The following is an 18,231-nucleotide window of genomic DNA, read 5'->3' on the forward strand; positions in this document are numbered from 1 at the left end:
CAGTTTTTCCTCCAAGGAAATGTGTAGGGTATATTTTTAAAAACTCGTCTTGGATAGCAATTGCAAGTAATCTGTATTTCTCATTTCTGGCTAGTAAATAAGTCTCTTGTCAATTTGATTAGTATGAAGGGATTCTCTAGCATTTAGTCACCCTCAGGGAGCCTGCCAAACTGCGAGGCCGAGTCTGGATTGTGGTGTGTTAGCATCATCAGCTGTGGATGCCCAGCGTGAAGCAGCTTGGATTTCCAATGTAAGGTACCGTGTGTTCATGAGAGAACTACCCCCAGGAGGCTGAAATCCAAAAAACGGAAAGTGCATCCCAGGTTTCAGACATTTTAAGGTGACTTACCTGTCAGGACCACTTCTCATGGAAATCTCAAATTCTTCAGAGTAAGGAAATTCCTCCTACTTAACCACTTGATAAATCCCAATCTCCAAAATCACAGACCATTAGAAAACTTCATTGATAAGGCAAATCTGGCACATTGACTCCATTTAGCGCTTTTTCGTGGAATGTTAACACAGCCCAGTAAACTCCTAAGACCACTCTTAGAAATGGATAAAGAGTCTTGCTGCTTCTGAAATAATAAATCCAGTTTTCCATTCCTTTCTAACTGCTATTCCATGGAGCTTTAAATGGGGCTGTGTCTTCTTCGATTTACGTATATTTGAGAAACACTTCTCAAAATATTTCACCTTAAAGCATTGAGGAAAATGAGGACAGAAACAGAAACTTGTAAAAATACATCTTTTAATAACATCAAGAAGTACAGTACAGTTTTATCGAGGTTTTACACTGCAGCTTACAACAAACATATTATCTGTTACAGTGTATATTTACATGTAAAATAAACTTAGGGTTCTTTTCTCCCACATCTGGATAAACCAAATCTGGTGCATCATACCACATTTAAAGTTGTTTTTCAAGCTGGCTTCTATAAAAGGCCATTAACATTAATAGCTTGTAAGAACAAAAGAAGATCCCCTATCTCAATGATAGCCTGATGAATGCTCAAAAGTTACAAAAACAAAACAAAACAAAAAAAAAACTGTAAATACTTGCTTTTCTTTGATGGCTTTCAAGAATAACTAATGATAGCAAATCTGAAATATTAAAGACAATAAGGGAAAACAGCTGTTTCTTTTGTCTAGTAAATCTATAATAAAATATTCATTTAAGGCTACAGATTATGAAAAGAATCCAAAAGATTCACGTAGGAAAAGCTTTACATTTATATTTATGATCCCATGGACTGAAAACTGACATTAATAGTTGAGTCTACTTTTAACAATGTTTATACAAAGAACAGGAGGATGGTGGAATTCTTGACACTTCTGGACAGTGAGAGAGGGGAATGAAATTAATTAGCAAAGGGGGAAATTAATATTAATCTCAAATTTCTACCTGCCATCACCATGGAATGATCAAGACTCAGCTCAATCTGAGAAGAGTTAAAAGGAATGGAAGTAAAGGAAATCAGGAGCTATATATAACTAAAAAACCAGTCGTGCATGCTTTCTTCTGACGTCACTTAGAAATTATACACCTGGATTTATTTGCTATATACATAAACTAGTGTTAGAATTAGGAGGGGGAAAAAAGTACCACTTACATCGACAGAAGTACCAGAATCATACTCAGAAATGCAAAGAGACATAATACTCTGTTTACCATGCAACTAGCTGTTTGTGAAATCTGTCATGGTTAACACAACAAAATCGTTATGAACATAGTACTGATGTGCAGCAAATTACACCAATTAAGTAAGCAGCTCACATTCACAAGGGTAAAGACCCTATATCCCTGAATTTCTAAGTATTCCTCTCAGTGTTAACATGGTTTCATCTAAATGTTAGCCCACTGGAAGGGAGATTTTAAATACTCCCTCTTCAATACGTCATCGTACTTTCAGAGGTGAAAGTGAACAATCTAATTTCTCTACCACTGTTGCCCATTCTCACGAATCTGATGTCGTGCCATTAAGAGTTTCCAGGCAAAGGTCGGTGCTCTAAAAGATCCAATGAATTGCATTTCTAGGTTCCAGAATATTGCTGGCATTATACAACAAGCCTGTCTGCCAGAAACCCATGTCTCTGGTTGAAATATATTCCTGGATCAATGACTAAGCAATTAAAACCAGCTACCCATGAAGTCAGACTGTTCCCTAATTGTTAGATAACAGTTTGACCTTCTCTATTAAATTTAAATTTCTTAGCGGATGGACCCAGGTCTCATACTTTTCATCTATCCTCTATAGCATCTGCTAAAGTGTTGGGCAAAGTTACATGCTCAAGGAAATACTCAGTGATGGTGGCAGAAATGGAATCAAGGGTGAATGTGGTCATGGTGAAGCCACATCTTACCTCACCCATCACCCAAAAGGCAGGCACCAGAGTGAATCTCTGATGTGTGTCACTGAAGAACAGATGCTTGTTCCCTACCACTGTCTACAAGAGAACAAACCACTTGGGCCCCTTTCTTTTTTCTCTCAGTCACTAAGATTATACGTAGGCATGAGTACCACTTGGTGGATGTTATCTGGGGGGAAAAAAGGTTTTTCTGCCTCAAAGCATTTCATCACATGGCACATTTTAACTCCAGTAATACAATTTATAGACTCATCAACTTTTAAAATTATGTTAAATGTTCTCCATACTAATAGATATTTAAAATGTTAGGCTTATTCTCTGACATCACTTAAAATGCATTTTATTTTTAAACACTGGCGTGAGGTAGAAGGAACTCACAAAAGACAGTAATCTTCAAAATACCAAACTCTATTTAATACAATCAGCCCCGAGAGAGAAGAAAAGTCACAGCCGTAAGATGGTAAAACAACTACTGTTAAGATACTACCCTTACCTGAAAGAAGTTTCTTATATTTGAAATTGCCCCCCTATTTTTTTTTTTACCGATTTAAAGTATTAGAGAAAAAGGACAACACACATTCTGAAATATTCATAAAGATCATATACAGTAGCTTCTCTTAGCCATCATTTGTTTTTACACTACCATGTTGCTGTAAATCACGTCAACTGAGACACAGGTCCTTTCCACTTGAATAACTGATCAGATGTCAATGTGGAGGTTAAAAATTCTCCTAGTATAAAAAGCACGATAAAAGGAATGCTTCACATTTAAAACAATGCACTTTTCATAAAAACTAGCAGCACTTCATTCTACCAGGACATATAAATTTGGCTTCGTAGACTGGTCAGAAATAAAGGAAAATGTATACTGGTCCAAAACAGCTCCTTGTACAAGGGAAACGTGAGGCTAAAGGTGTTCTTTAACAACGGTTTCTCCATTAGGTGGTGTGGGAAACCACTGGAATGTCGATTTCGATGGCAGAGAGGCGGGAGCGCGATGAATAGGGCTGCGAGTAAGTGTGCACACTGGGTGGGTGGGAGTATAGTGGTTGCCAGAAAGGGGAAGGCAAAGCTTTGCATGCACAATACCAAACAAACAGCAGAAGGGAAGTCATAAACAGGCCCCCAGCACTAGCAATGGTGACGTACACTGCATAGTCAAATGTAAAGACTGGCTCGAACTTCCTGTTCAGATGGACGTTATAAAAGAAGACCCAGATGGATGGGGAGAGGCTCACAGTCCCCGCCAGGAAAAACAGCAGGCCGGCCACCAGGTGGCAGCCCGCGCTGTTGACCAGACACTTGGCCAGTTTGATGTTGGGCACCGAGGACCTGAAGGCCGTGTTGCACATTCCAATCAGGCAGAGCAGCAGGGCGCCCACTGCGATCAGGATGCTGAGGGGCAGGGCAAACTGCAGGACCCGCAGGTCAAGCTGGTCAACCGACGAGTACCAGGTGGTGTCGTACATCAGGCAGTCACTGCTCCCATCGTATCGGGCACACTTCACCCACAGGCCTGTGTAAACCGTCAGGTTCTTCTCATTTTTGTTGAATGTGATCAGCCGTAATTTTCTCCAGTTGGGAAGCAGAGTCCCTGCAAAGAGGCCTGCTACCGAGGCAATTCCACACAGGAAGGAGAGGACCGTGGCTGCGTGCACATCCCGACAGCCCATGGCAGGTGCAGTACTGTCGGTCCGACTAGGGGGTGACACACAAGAGTACAAATCATCAGGGGACAATAGGAGAGCAGAGTAGAAAGGGTGTTTGTTGACTGACAACACAATGAATGATGTCAACGAGAAGAGGAAATTCTGTCCTGTATCCTCCGCATGTACAATATGAACATATGTAAACCCAGGTGTGTGGTACCTCAGAGAACAGGAGCACACACATGCGCTTGGTTACCACCGACTGGTCAACTGAAGCCTTTACACGTGGAGTATTTTTCTTCACAGCAAATCAGAAGAACGACCAGAAGAATTTCAAATTCTCTTAACATCACATCTGAAATTCTCCTTGTTGTTAATAATCACTCATTCAACATACGTATATTAAGTATTTTCATGTGTCAGGCACTCAAATACACAGGGTCAGAGCACTTATCAACGACAAACACAAATTCAGCCTCAAATACCCATGCAAATATAAAACTAGAGTAGCACAAAGCTGAAGTGTGGGCGGCTCATAAAAGACAGAAGTGTAGGGAAAGAAGTACTACAGGACAGCAGCGGGGCTGAGGGCAGACACTGAGCCAGACGGCTTGGGTTCTAAACCCCACTTCCTCACTCACTAGCAGAGCGACTTTGGGTCAGCTACAGAAGTTCTCTGTGCCTCATTTTTCTCATCTGTAAAATGGGAAAAATAAGTGTCCACCTCACAGGGTTGTTCTAAGTAGTCAATGAGTTAATATAATGTCAAGTGCTTAAAACACACATGGCCCATTGTAAGTGCAATGCAAGTGTTAACTACTTCTTAGTATTCTGGCCAGTTCAGTGTTTGGCATACTGGAGCAGTTCAAAAAACATTCGTTGAATAAATGGTAAATAAGAAAAAGCACACATTTCATTCTTATACACTAAGCATAATGGAAAATTACAAAACATATATGGACTCCTCTCCAATGAGGTAGTCAAATGAAAAGACGAGAATAAAGGTCCCTGAAATTATTCTGCTCAGCTACTTCCTGGCTGATTCAAGATGACTTGCATGCTTTGCAGGTTATTATACTATTGGTTATTGGTTATTATACCATTACTGCTCATATAAGATGAATGCAAAAGACTTCTAAAATAACAACAACCTATTTCTATTAATGCTATTCTAAGGAAAAGAAGAAAAGTAGCCAGGTCTTTCTCTCAACCAAATTAAAAGGCTGTGTTCTTTTTCTGTATATGACAAACTATAAAAACCAGTATTTTATTCAGTTTTAATTTCTTCAAAAGTTTGAAACTCACTCTCCAAACACCATTCAAATATTTTCTCTGCCTTCTACTAACAGAAAAGACTACTTTAATAAGGTGGCACATTTACTTCTCTCAGATCATGACAAAGGGGCAAGGGTGAGAATATTCTTATTTTTGGATACAGTACAGGTTTAGAGAACCCATCATCCTTTGCAGAGTCAAATATTATCTACTGAGATGGTGGAGTAGCAGTCCCAGGAGTTCAGGGGTCAGAAAGAAGACCATGACCAAAATGCTACGAAACAGGGTTAGGACTTGATCAAATGTGTTTGAATGGAAGGCACTATGCTTTTTAAAAAGCAATGTATTTGTATATTTAATGTAATCATATAAACTAGGAATAATTTTACTTGCAGAAAATATATAGGTATGTGTACATACCTATATACACATACATATATAAATGTATAATATAAAATCAGTTTAAGCACAAGTGACCATTTTTTAAAGTCCTCAAGTTAAGCATAATTAGTTCTAAGTTTCTCCATTAATTTTACTACTGGTTTATCATGTTGTCTTCTGTCAATATTAACAAAAGAGCAAAGTTTAAGAAAATAATATGGATAAAAACAAAACAAAGGAATTATAGTCCTAATTTATTTTTTTCGTGCAAACTGGGGGTAAAATACTGTCATGCTTAATTTTAGCAACCAACCACCTTGGTCCAGCAATGGAAACTGGTGGAGGTTTGGGGATATTTATACTGGAAAAGGCTACTAAATAAGGTCATGTGCCAAAATTCAGCTTCCTGTTGGTGTCTGTTCATTTACCTGTCTCCCCCATACACTGTAGCCAGTTTGCATAGCACACAAGTCTTGCCTGTGTATACAAACTGCCTGGCAACCAAGTCATTCAAGGAATATTTAAATAAATGAGTGCTGGGCCCTGTGCTGAGACTACTGTAACTCACAAAGGTAGGCTATCAATAATGTAGACTTGGACACGGAGGTTGCCATTACTAAGCTGTCCTTCCTTCAGTAGGTATTTACTGAGTATCTAGCACATGCAAAGCACTGTGTTAGGCCCTAGAGGGACACTGAGGCGACTGAGATCTGGACCTTGCCCCAGTGTGTTAACAGTCAGACCGGGGGAAAGAATATGCTGTGTTATAAGAACTCAAAGTGCTGACAGTGAATGAGTTGTATAATTACTACATATCAAGTGATTATTGTTAGGTATTAAGCAAAGTGAACCAACACGGTACCTGTTCATAAAAATATGCATCATCCAGGGTTAGAGAAAGACTGAGCAATGAAACATAATGATGATTGGATCAAAGTTGTAAAGACGTAAGAAAAAGGATCCCGCTGTTTCTTTCAAAGCTTCTGAACTCCTTCAGATAACCTACTCAGTCCTAATCCAACCCTAATTCCTTCCTGCTTTCAGAGGTAGGGGACAGATACTTGGGAATATCAATGTAACAGACTTTTCCAATCAAATTGCCCTGTACCAGAGTCCTAAAATGCAAATGGAATGAGAAGATCAGGATGACTTTATTATGAATAAATTCCTTTAGTTCTTAGCCTATAGAATTATCAAACGACACTAATAAACAGGGATGAGTCAATATTTCAGTAGTGTGTGTTCAAATTTATTCTGTTTCAAATCAATACATCAATCCCCTGAACTTGCTTTAGATGGAAGCAGACTTAGCTCAGATACCAGCGACTGACTAAAAGTCCTACTTAACAGAGCCAACAAGGACATCACGGCATTTTTTCAGAAGGGAAATACCAATTAACCCCAATTCTTTAGCTAAATTTCTGTCTTAATGCTGAAATTGCCCTTGCTCTTTGTAACTTTCCTTGGCTGCTTTACTTTTTATGCCATTCTTAACTCCGTACACATAAGATTTGGTAAGTCTATATCCCACGAGAGGGATGAAGTAACATTTTACAGGGATAGTTGGGAGAAGGAGTATGTTTAGTGATTTAAAACTATAAGATTAATGCTGATTCTTAGGTTAGGGTCTGTTCGTATTGAAAGGGTAAAAAGGCCTCTACTCCTGTGCTACACTATTGAATCCAGGATTTTTTTCACACGCAAATCAGATCATTTCACTACATTTCTTACCATTCAGTGATTTCTTATTTCCCACAGAATAAAATTTCTAAAGTTCAAATCCCACTATGTGGTTCCTGATAAATTTTCCATTGTGAGTCCTTATGTTTCACTCTCTCACCTTACCTACTACAGTCTATATAGCTGTACTACTTTTCTTTTAACTTCTCAAATATTCTCTTTAATTTGGCTAAGCACTTTTCCTCATGCTAGTCTTCCTCCTAGAACTTTCTTAATCCCATCCTATTCTTTGCTTAGCTAACATATATCTATTATTTCAGTTTCTGGTTTCCTGGCGCTAAACCTGGCTCTCCTTTCCCCTTCTTGTAATCTTCCTCTGCCCCTAGTTATATGTTCTGGAAGCACCTCTGTATTTTTTCTTTGATAACAGCGATTGTGCTCATAATTCCTTGTTCAGTATTTATCTTTCCCACCAGACTCTGAATGCCAGGAAGACAGAGAGCCTTCTGTTTTATTCACTGTGTCCAACACTGGAGCATAGAAGGCACTCAATTATTATTAAATGAATGAACAAACAAATGAAAGGTCTACGAGTATGGTCAGGATACAAAAAGTAATAAATATGCTCTATTAACAACAGTCCCATTCATTCATATCCTGTGTTCTGAGGCCTCCAAGCTGCTTCGAGACAGTGCCCCTGCTTTCCTCTTTATTGGCAAAGTCTCTCCCATTTTTTAAAACAAAGTTCATTTTCTTCCCCTAAAAACTTCCCAACAAAATGAAGCAATTCCCAGGTATTCACATACAAATCATGCTTCTAGAAATATCTAAGTTTGGCAACACTGATTAAGTTCCACCGTGGTCAATTATGACTGTGTTGTTTCTTGTGTTTTCAACTTATTAAGTATGTTATATATTGGATATACCCCTCTTCATTAACACTAATTAACATATCAAATTGTTTGCTTATCAAAGCTAAATAATTTACTATAGTTGTATTTATATTTTCTTTTTTAAGATAGCAATGGGGGAAAACAAACAACTTTTTGCCACATGAAAATCACTTATTAGGGGGTGAAAAATGTGCAAGGCTAGGAACACACTTCAACAAATCTGAGGAGCACTCATGAACACTAGTAGGGCGACAGCCTTGAGATGGGTCCTACATACAGATGTGTGGGCTTGTCATTTCCATCTGAGAGGCAGCTTGATATTGAAGCCCAAGAGACCAAAGACCCAAATGCCAGCCCTAGCTTACCATTTACAAACTGGACAAGACACCTATGTCCTCTGAACCTCGAATACTCATCTGTAAAATGTCCCCCTAGGTAGTTGCGAGAGCGTGACTAGTAAAGCTCTTTGTAAAACCAAATAAGGTCAGAAATTTAAGTTTCTAATGATTATTAGTAGGATTATTCACTTTCATTAGCTAGGAACATGCTTTTCTTCTGAACTCTCAGCAAACAACCACAGATGATTATGGTCATTTAACAATAATGACAGAGCATTCTCTTTGGAGTTGTTACTGACCAAATCAAATAAGGACTCTGTTTCACAACAACAGCTTCGTATTTGTTATTTGACTATCCATTCCATAATGACTTTCAGAGAAGTAGATGGATAAAATTTGGTACACAATGAAAGGTTACCAAAGATATCATTTCAAATAAAAAATATTTTCAAAAGGATATCTGTTCTGTGGTTTTGAATAGAATTCAAAGAAGTTTGGAGCAGGAATAGTGACTAAGGGCTTTAGGAATTCAGACACATTACTATACATTTTTTCAGGGACAATTCCGAGGAATTGCTGCATGAGAACATATGTAACAGCAGCTATATTAATTTTTGATGGTAACAATAGCAGTCCCTTCTACCTATAATTTGGGTTTTCTTAGGAACTGTAGGTCATCACTCATTCCCAAGGGAGGTCTGTCCTGTAACTCCATTTGTCAAACAAGAGAAAAACGTACCATCTGATATCTGGCAGCAAAAAGAGAAATATAACATAATCAAAGGATGTACTTACTCTTTGAGGTACTTGAATAGTTCTAAAACAACTTTAATCAACTTAGAAGAAATGATCTGGGCCTAAAGAAATAAGAAAAATGCCCCAAGTTAATACAATACTTCTTTAAAACTCAATTTGAATTCACATGGAATAATTAGGAATCATCTAAAACCAACGTTATACCAAAAAAGGTGGGCAGTAAGTTTTTTTAAAGGCAGTTTATTCTTAAATTCAAACATTATTTGTAACATACAAAAGAAAAATTAACTCTCATTTTATGATTTGGCAAGATAGGAGAAATAAGGATAAAAATCACTTTTCTGTCTTGAAAAATTAATTAGCAATATTTAATGAATTTTTTAGATCCTCTTCATGACTATCGTGAAAGAATAAAGAGGGTGGAGGAAACACTGTGCAGTTAGTTGTCTTGGAAGTAAAAGAAACTCATTATGTTTCTTTTATATTTTTTTAAAGGATATAATACTAGGCGAAGTTTATCTGCAGTTGTACATTCTAAAATTTGCAACTAGAATGCTTCTTTGAGTTTAGCGTTCCACCAGTGGCTCAACCTGCCATTTAAATGTTTCCATATATCCTTTTTAAGCATCAGCAACTTCCTCTTTAAATACTATTTATCTCAACAAGTAGCATGAGAATGAAAACTTGTAAACGTCTGAGAACTTCCTGGACTAAGGCTTTTATCACTAGCCCTATTATCCTCACTAGGTAGAATGTCGGACAGTCTGCACAAAAGAGATTTCAAATTATTTTTCTTTTCTAAATATGTTTCTTGAGTTGGTATCAAGCATAATTCCTCATTCCAAAGTTAAGGAAATCGTTTTACAAATAAAAACACACCCTGTGGTCTCTGAGCAATTATTTTAAGTGGGGTCAGAGTCTGGCCTTTCTCTAACGTGGTGACGGCCCCCTTCCAAGGCCCCTAACAGAACGAGGGCTTCAGAGGAAAGCAAACCAAGTTTCGAGGGCAACCCACTCTCCCTCTTCTCCCCTCCCTTTCCCTCCCCTCCTCTCCTCTCCTCTCCTCTCCCTCCCTCAGAGAAGTGTCCTTAGGAGCACCAGAGGCGGCAGAAAGAAAGGAAAAGGAGGGTGGAGGGAGTTCTCCTGGTTAGAGCCAATGGAAAGAGACCACAACAGTGACTGTTCACCCTCTCAAAACAAGCCCATCGCGCTCCAGTGAGTGGGTTTGAACCACGAGCAGATCATCATTATACAACCACCAGCAGCTGGTGATTCAAAAATAGCAACTTGCAGTTGCACAGAGCACACCCGGCCAGCCCGGCGCCAAGCCCGTCGCTGGGCCGGCAGGACACCTCGACATTTCCATACGCCTGTGTGCAAAATAAATTTCTAAAGCTGTGTCAAATACCTTTCCTCATTCAATTTCCATGTCCACAAATGTGGTCAGCATTTTTCAATGTCCCTCATTGACCTCGAGTTTGCTATTTTACACAAAATTCTCAACTACTTAGGTAAAAGACCCAGAAATCGGAACATTCGTTACCACACCTACCTGTTTCTCACATCCAAGGCATTTTACTCGCCCACACTGAGGAGCCTCTTACAGCGTCTCCCTCTCAGCGTCCCAGGAAGTGCGTTCCCAGCGAGGCGCACCGGAGGCTTCTGGGAACCTAGTCAGGTTCTCCCGAAGCCCTAAAAAGGGAATGCCCTGTATTAATGAGACTACAATTCCCAGAATCCACTGGGACGCCAGCCGCAGCAACATCCTGCGACCACCTCCCGCCTTTCTCCCACCTCCCCCATTCCTGATGCACCTTCAGTTCCTTTTACATTTGGGTTATAGGCCTTAAAAAAAAAAAAAAAAAAAAAAAAAAAAAGTTCAACGACAAAAAACTGAAATTAGTTTTGAGTTGGGTACCCACGTAAATATTTCCCACTAAATGTAACTTGCCTATAAGGTTTGTTAGCAAAAATCCTTAAATACTTTTTTTCCCACAAAGTATTTATCAAAGGCACAAAGGGGAAAAGAGCTCAAACTCTAGAATTTATTTTGAAAATTTTCAAAGGTGCAGAGAGTTTGAATAATACAATGAACACCCATAAACTTACCTTCTAGATTCAACAATTGTCAACATTGGCTACATTCATCTTATCTCTCTGTATGTGTGTGTGATCATTTGAAAGTAGTAGGCATCATGACACATCAGCATCCTTCAATTTTTTTTAAATATATATTTAACTGCCTAGGTTTATAATGGGCTCTCGTAGGTCTTAGTCGGGTGGCCTTGAGCAGGTTACCTTTCTCGGAGGTTATCTGGAAGATGAGGATAAGATTACCAACATCATAGGGTTGTCTTGAAAATTAAGGGACTTAATATAGGCAAAGTGCTGAGCACTTAACGAGCCATTAGATATCTGATCTCACTACTCTCCCACACAATTTCAACTGTCCTGTCCATTTTTTTGTGGCTTCTCTTAAATGTGAAGTCTTGTTTTAGTCCTGAACATCTGAATTAAAATAAAGGATTCATAAGTCTTATATAGGAGTGATCTTTTATTTTTTTTACATAAAGGATGCTAAAGTGTCATGCCTACTTTCAAACGAACACACATACACACACACACACACACACACACACACACACAAAGTAGAAATAAAGTAAATGTGGCAAATGTTGATAATTTTGAATCTAGAGAGAGTAAGTATATGGATGGTCATTGTACTATTCAAATTCTCTGTACCTTTGAAATTTTTCAAAATAAAAAGTTTGAGAAAAAGCATCATAGTTTTAAACAAAAGTAAAGGATGGCATCCATCCCTATCCCACCCTGACCCTGTGTGACCTTGGGCAATTTAAGTAAACTCTCTGTGCCTCAGGATCTCATCTGCAATAATCATTTACATCAAAAAATTATGGTGAGGATTAAACAAATTACATACAGAAATTTACAACCATGTCTAATACACAGTAAGGACTATACATGTTTGCTATTACCATTTTCCATTTTGTGTTGCTCTAGTAGCAATTGGACTATTTGTTAGTTATGGAAAAAGGGGGAGAGGCTACTATCGTCCACTGCTAGCACCTTCTCATCTGCCATACTTCAGTGGATGGATGTTTATCTAAGACCAGAAGCAATCCAATCCCAAAGCCAGACCTAGAAATGTAATAATGAGAAAGAGAGATAGCATTTGGGTGGTAAAAGGATCTCTGGGTATAGATGGGCTTTGGGCTCCAGTCACTCTGGCAATAGAGGACGAATGATGGCAATGTAATACAGAATAACTCACTTCAGTTCTCTCATCTATAAAACTGAATTGAATCAAATAGCTGTGTACAATCATTTTATAATTTATTTCCTTATTACTAATGAATACTACCTGGTTAGCAGACTTTAGCTGGAATATATACGAAGTAGGTAATTGATTATAATTTTTTAAATAACAGCTGAAAAAGGAAGGGGAAAAAGTCCTATTTCTAGATTTATTGATCAAGTTCAGGTCTATGGTTAACCTGCCTTTGGTATAGCAAATGTGGAACAAAATCTTACATGCTTTAGTGTGACTAGAATATTGAAATATCATTCTCAGAAGTACTTTAGGTAAGACTTTAGATCGACAATTAATCCTGGCTTTCCAATTTTTTTTTCAAAAGATTCTTTAAGGAATAAGGCAAAACAAATTCACTGCAATATACCACCACCCAAATTCTACAAAGATTCCCATTTGATTACTGTATTAGTTTCCTATTGCTGCTGTAAACAAATTACCATAAACTCAGTGGCTTAAAACACCACAAATATATTATCTTAAAGTTCTGGAGGTCAGTAATCTGAAATGGGTCTCACTGGGCTAAAATCAAGGTGTCAGCAGGGCTGCATTTCTTCTGGAGGCTCCAGGCCAGGCTCAGTTACCTTGCCTTCTCCAGCTTCCTGGGGATGCTGACATTCCTTGGCTTGTGGCCTCCTTTTATCTTCAAACCCAGCGATAGCCAGTCAAGTCTTTCTTATCTAAATCTCATCACTCTAACATTCTTCTGCCTCCCTTTTCCATCTTTTAAGAATCTTTGTGATTACATTTGACTCATCCAGATCATCCAGAATAATTTCTTTATTTTGTAGTCTTCTGATTGGTAACCTTAACACCCCCAGCCATGTATGGAACATGAAGTCACAGATTCTGGAGATGAGGATGAAGACATCTTAGGAGACCATTATTATGCCTTCCACAGTCACTATAACCTCTTTCTGGTTGAATCCAAAGGCATCTTTTTGGTCCTAATTCTCTTCTACCCCCTTTAGGTCCACACTGCACAATTCTGAACATCTCTTTTTACCCCTAAATTCTTCTTACTTGGATTTGAAAACACCAACATTTCCACTTCTCTTCGAGTTTATCTGATTAGTTCCCTGTCTATCTGTTGGTTTCACTTCCTCTTCTCCACTCCCCAATTACCAAAAGTTTCTGTTCTTACGCCTGCTCTGTCAATAAAAACCTCATCAGAGGGCAACCTGTTTTCTTCCCCAAATCCACATCTCTGGCCAAGACTTTCCATAAGTTAGAACTATTTCTAATTATCAGTTCATTATGGTTAACTGCTATTACTACTTCAGTCTTAGCACTCTCCAAATACAACTTATACCTGTTATGTCTTCTATCATTCCTTACTTTGTCAGTGGTTTATCTTCTTTATTTCTTAGCTTCTTTGATATTTTCTTCATACCTTTTATTCAAATTAGGAACCATATCCTCTGATTTCGTCCTTTGAAATATCCATTTGCCACTTATTCACTACAAAGAATTGTCACAGTCCTATTTAATCCCTCTCTTCTCACATTAAGACACATGCAACAATTTCTTTACATATATTAGTCAATTTAAAAATAATAGATAACATTAAATATTTATGTACCAAGCACTTCTTCATGGATTATCTAATTTAATCACAATAACCCAATAGTAATAACAAAGAAACTGAGATGCAGAGAGGTTCAATAATTTGCCCTGAGTCAAGTACTAGGTGGTAGATCTTCCTAAAAGGTTGCTGTCACCGTTCAGAACTTTCCAGACTCAGAATTTTTGGATTTCTGCCCCTAATGCTTTACATACCCTAAATGCTCACTGAAGCTATTCTTGAATTTGGAATGGCCCCTTACTATCTTCTTTGCCCACTCAAATCCTACCTACCTTCCTTCTTTTCTGAATATTTGTATCTTCTCTAAACTACATACATCAACCCTAAATTATAAACTAACTTGGACATTGTGTTTCCTTTTCATGTTAATCATATATCACCATAGTATTTCCATGGAAATTCAACAAATATAGAATAAATATAGATTAATAAAAGCTCCATAACTTATTTTCTGGAGAAAGAAGACTCAAATAAAAAATAATAGATAACATCATCTATTAAGTGGGAAGTTGGGAAGTACAGTTAGGAAGTGTAGAGAGAAACATAGGGAAGTGTTATGGATTAAACGTGTCCCTGAAAAATTTCTATGTTGAAATCCTAACCCCCTCAATATACCTCAAGATGTAATCTTATTTGGAGATGGGGTCTTTACAGAGTTAATCAAGTTACAAAGAGGTCATTGGGGTGAGCCTTAGTCCATGACTAGCTTCCTTATAAAAAGGGTAAATTTGGAAACAACTACACACCAAGTGAAGATGAAAACAGAAATTGGGGTGATACTTCTAAAAGTCAAGGAACTCCAAAGACTACAAGTGATATGGAACAGGTTCTCTCTTAAAGCACTCAAAAGGACTCAACTCTGTGGTCAGAAGTAACCTCTGACTTCTAGCTTCCACAACTGTGAGACAAGGAATTTGGTCAAGTATTCAGTTTATGCTACTTTGTTATGGTAGCCTTAGCAAACTAATATAGGAAATAAGAGAAGAAGGTTCTGGATAAATCAAGTAGAGAGGTGTCACTTTAAAAACTGTTAGGCAATCTTGATACTTTCAACATGGATGGTCCTTGAGGGCATTATGCTAAGTGTAGTTAGAGAAAGACAAATACTATATGATCTCATTTATACGTGGAATGTAAAACAAAAAACAAACAAACAAAAAAAGTCAAGCACTCAGATACAGAGAATAGAATGGTGGTTGCCAGAGGTGAGTGAAATGGGTGAAGGGGTCAAAAGGTACAAACTTCCAGTTACAAAATAAGTAAGTCATGGGGATGTAATGGACAGCATGGTGACTATAGTTAACAATACTGTATTGCATATTTGCTAGTTGCTAAGAGACTAGATCTGAGAAGTCCACGTCACGAGAAAAAAATTGTTTTGAAACTGTATAGTGACGGGTATTAACTATACTTCCTGTGGTGATCATTTCACAGTGTATACAAATATCTAATCATTATGTTGTACACCTGAAGCTGATATAGTGTTAAATGCAATTATAGCTCAATTAAAAAAACTGTTAGAAATTTGTGATTTACTATAAAATAGGTAGGATGAAAGCACTTGTTTCAAATATTCTTTAACAAAGTTACTAGTGAAAAGGGGAGGGGATTGTACAGAAAAATTGGCTTAGATAGGATAACCCAAGTTGTTTACTTTTAATTGCACTCAGGTCTCTGTCTTTTACCATGCCTATTACCCACTCCTCCCGCCACCGCTATTTTTAACTCAGTTTTTAAGGAGAAACCTGTATGTTCAATTTTTGATGAATGTATTACAAATTTGACATTATGACATTAGTGGTTCTTTAAAACAGGTGATTTTTTTTTTTTTTGGTTCATATTCTTATAGGAAAGGCCATTTATGCTTATTATATTCTTCTTACAGTTTCTCTTGATCCCAAAGTAGTACCAGATCATAGAAAGATTTGTTTTTGAAACCGAAGCTCAACTATGATATAGTAGTCTTATTTCCATTCCCACCCCAATTAGGATTTGGTTGACCAGGGCTTTTATTTTCTCTGTCATTTAATCATGTTTCAAATCCATCCTAAATCATAAAATTTTTTACTCAATGTCTGCTCTTGATTTAAAATATTTTTAATCTCCCTTAATTTGTAGCAAACCATACACAAATAAAACTAAAGGTAAATTTTAGCTTTATAATCATATCCTTTTTCTTAATATACGAAAATTATACCATGGTCTTCTTAAAACCTTTTATGCAGAAATAATACCAATAATAATGTTTGATAACAAATAAGAAAATGAAGGCACTGTTCAGAAGATATTAGATATATTTCAGAAAAATATATTGAAATATGTGCCATGAACAAAAAAAAGCTTTTGTCCTTCACTTTCAACTTTCGTGTACTCTGATTTTCCAAAATAAGTAGAAAATTACTGCCATATATTGCTCCAAAATTAGTTATAATATACATTGCATATCCTGTTCTTCAAATTCCAAGTATTTCAAAGGACATGATTCAGATAATAGCAATGCTTCACCTAGCTTAGTATCTGGATATCTTAGATTTAATTCCTATTGTGAACCTAATAATATATACAAAAGTGATTATTTTCTCTGAAGTCTTCCAAGTACCCAGCAATTATTAAGTAACTGTCATATAATGAGAAACAGAAAAAAATTGAAAATTAGAGATTTGTTATGATCAGAAATGGTAGTTGAAATTGCCCCCGGATTTTTCATCCTTATGATGGCCAACTGAGGCAATAACCCCACCTGTTATTCCTGAGTTATCCACAGGGAAATAAATACTACAACTTTCCAACATACATACTTTTCTTTCCCTTTCCTCTCCTTTTCTCATTTCTGTTACCTGTTTGATTTTTCTTTTCCTTCAGCTGGCTTGTGACACCCACTCAAAAGAAGAGACTCCTCTGATACTTTCCATCTACTTGCCAAGCTCCAATCACAAAACAAAATGCTTCTCTGAAATATCTCTTTAAGGAAAAAAAATAGATGTTTATTTTTTCTTCTTGTTTAACGTTTTAGTAAAAATTATAGCATTCTGTCTGCCAACATTTTGTCAGCTATGGGTATCTAAATGGCTTACTTCTCAAGGTATAAACTTTGTAAGGCAAAAGTTTTAAAATGATAAAATATTTCAGACTTTCAAAAAGGTTTTTAAAAAACCCCAGAATACCCACCACCCAATTTAGAATTAATAAATGACCAGGAGGCAATATAGTGTGTGTTTAAAAGAGATAATATACTTCCCTGCAGCCCCACGCAGAGTGCGCGCTCTCCGCCCTGCCCAAGGTTCAGCAGTCACCACCACCCTTCAGAACGGCCAACTTGGGACCTGCCTACAACCTGAGCTGGGAGGCGCAGTAGAAGATTGAATTTGATGCAGACCTGGAGCAAATCCTGATCCAGTGGCTCACCACCCAGTGCCGCAGGGATGTGGGAAGTTCTGAGAACTTCCAGAACCGAGTCAAGGATGGACTGTATCCTGAGTGGCAGGCCCCACTGAAGAAGACCCAGGCCTGCATCATGGCCTTCAAGCAGATGGAGCAGGTCTCTGTTCCCGCGAGCAGCTGAGCGCTACAGTGTCACCACCACCACCATCTTCCAGACTGTGAACCTGTGGGAAGGAAAGAACATGGCCTGTGTGCAGTGGACAATGATGAACTCGGGTGGGCTGGCAGTAGCCCGGGACGATGGGCTTTTCTCTGGGGAATCCCAACGGGTTTCCTATGAACTCCAAGGAGAACCCTTGGAACCCCTCCGACAACATGCTGCAAGAGGGCAAGAACGTGATTGGGTTGCAGGTAGGCACCAACCGTGGGGCATCTCAGGGAGGCATGACCGGCTGCAGGATGCCATGCCAGACCCTCTGATCCGCCCCCAGATCTGCCCCTGCCCTCTCTTATAGATACACACACACACACACACACACACACACACACCCCCCTTGGGTATATATACCTCCAAGGTGTGTGTGTGTATGTG

At 38.1% G+C, this 18,231-nt stretch overlaps 1 protein-coding gene and 1 pseudogene across 1 annotated transcript; one reads left to right on the forward strand and one right to left on the reverse strand.

Annotated features, from left to right (window-relative positions):
• Positions 1–2,575: 2,575 nt before the first annotated feature.
• Positions 2,576–11,018, reverse strand: CLDN12 (claudin 12). The gene is made up of 3 exons (XM_033088790.1): positions 10,895–11,018; positions 9,382–9,443; positions 2,576–4,068 (listed from the first exon to the last, which is right to left on the reverse strand). Exon 3 carries the CDS (start codon positions 4,041–4,043, stop codon positions 3,309–3,311), a length of 735 nt encoding a protein of 244 aa, XP_032944681.1. The 5' UTR covers positions 4,044–4,068; positions 9,382–9,443; positions 10,895–11,018; the 3' UTR covers positions 2,576–3,308.
• LOC117012221 (transgelin-2-like) lies at positions 10,799–18,119 on the forward strand (annotated as a pseudogene).
• Positions 18,120–18,231: the final 112 nt, after the last annotated feature.

This window comes from Rhinolophus ferrumequinum, chromosome 20 (genome assembly GCF_004115265.2).
Source record: "Rhinolophus ferrumequinum isolate MPI-CBG mRhiFer1 chromosome 20, mRhiFer1_v1.p, whole genome shotgun sequence".
In the NCBI taxonomy this organism is placed as follows: Eukaryota; Metazoa; Chordata; class Mammalia; order Chiroptera; family Rhinolophidae; genus Rhinolophus; species Rhinolophus ferrumequinum.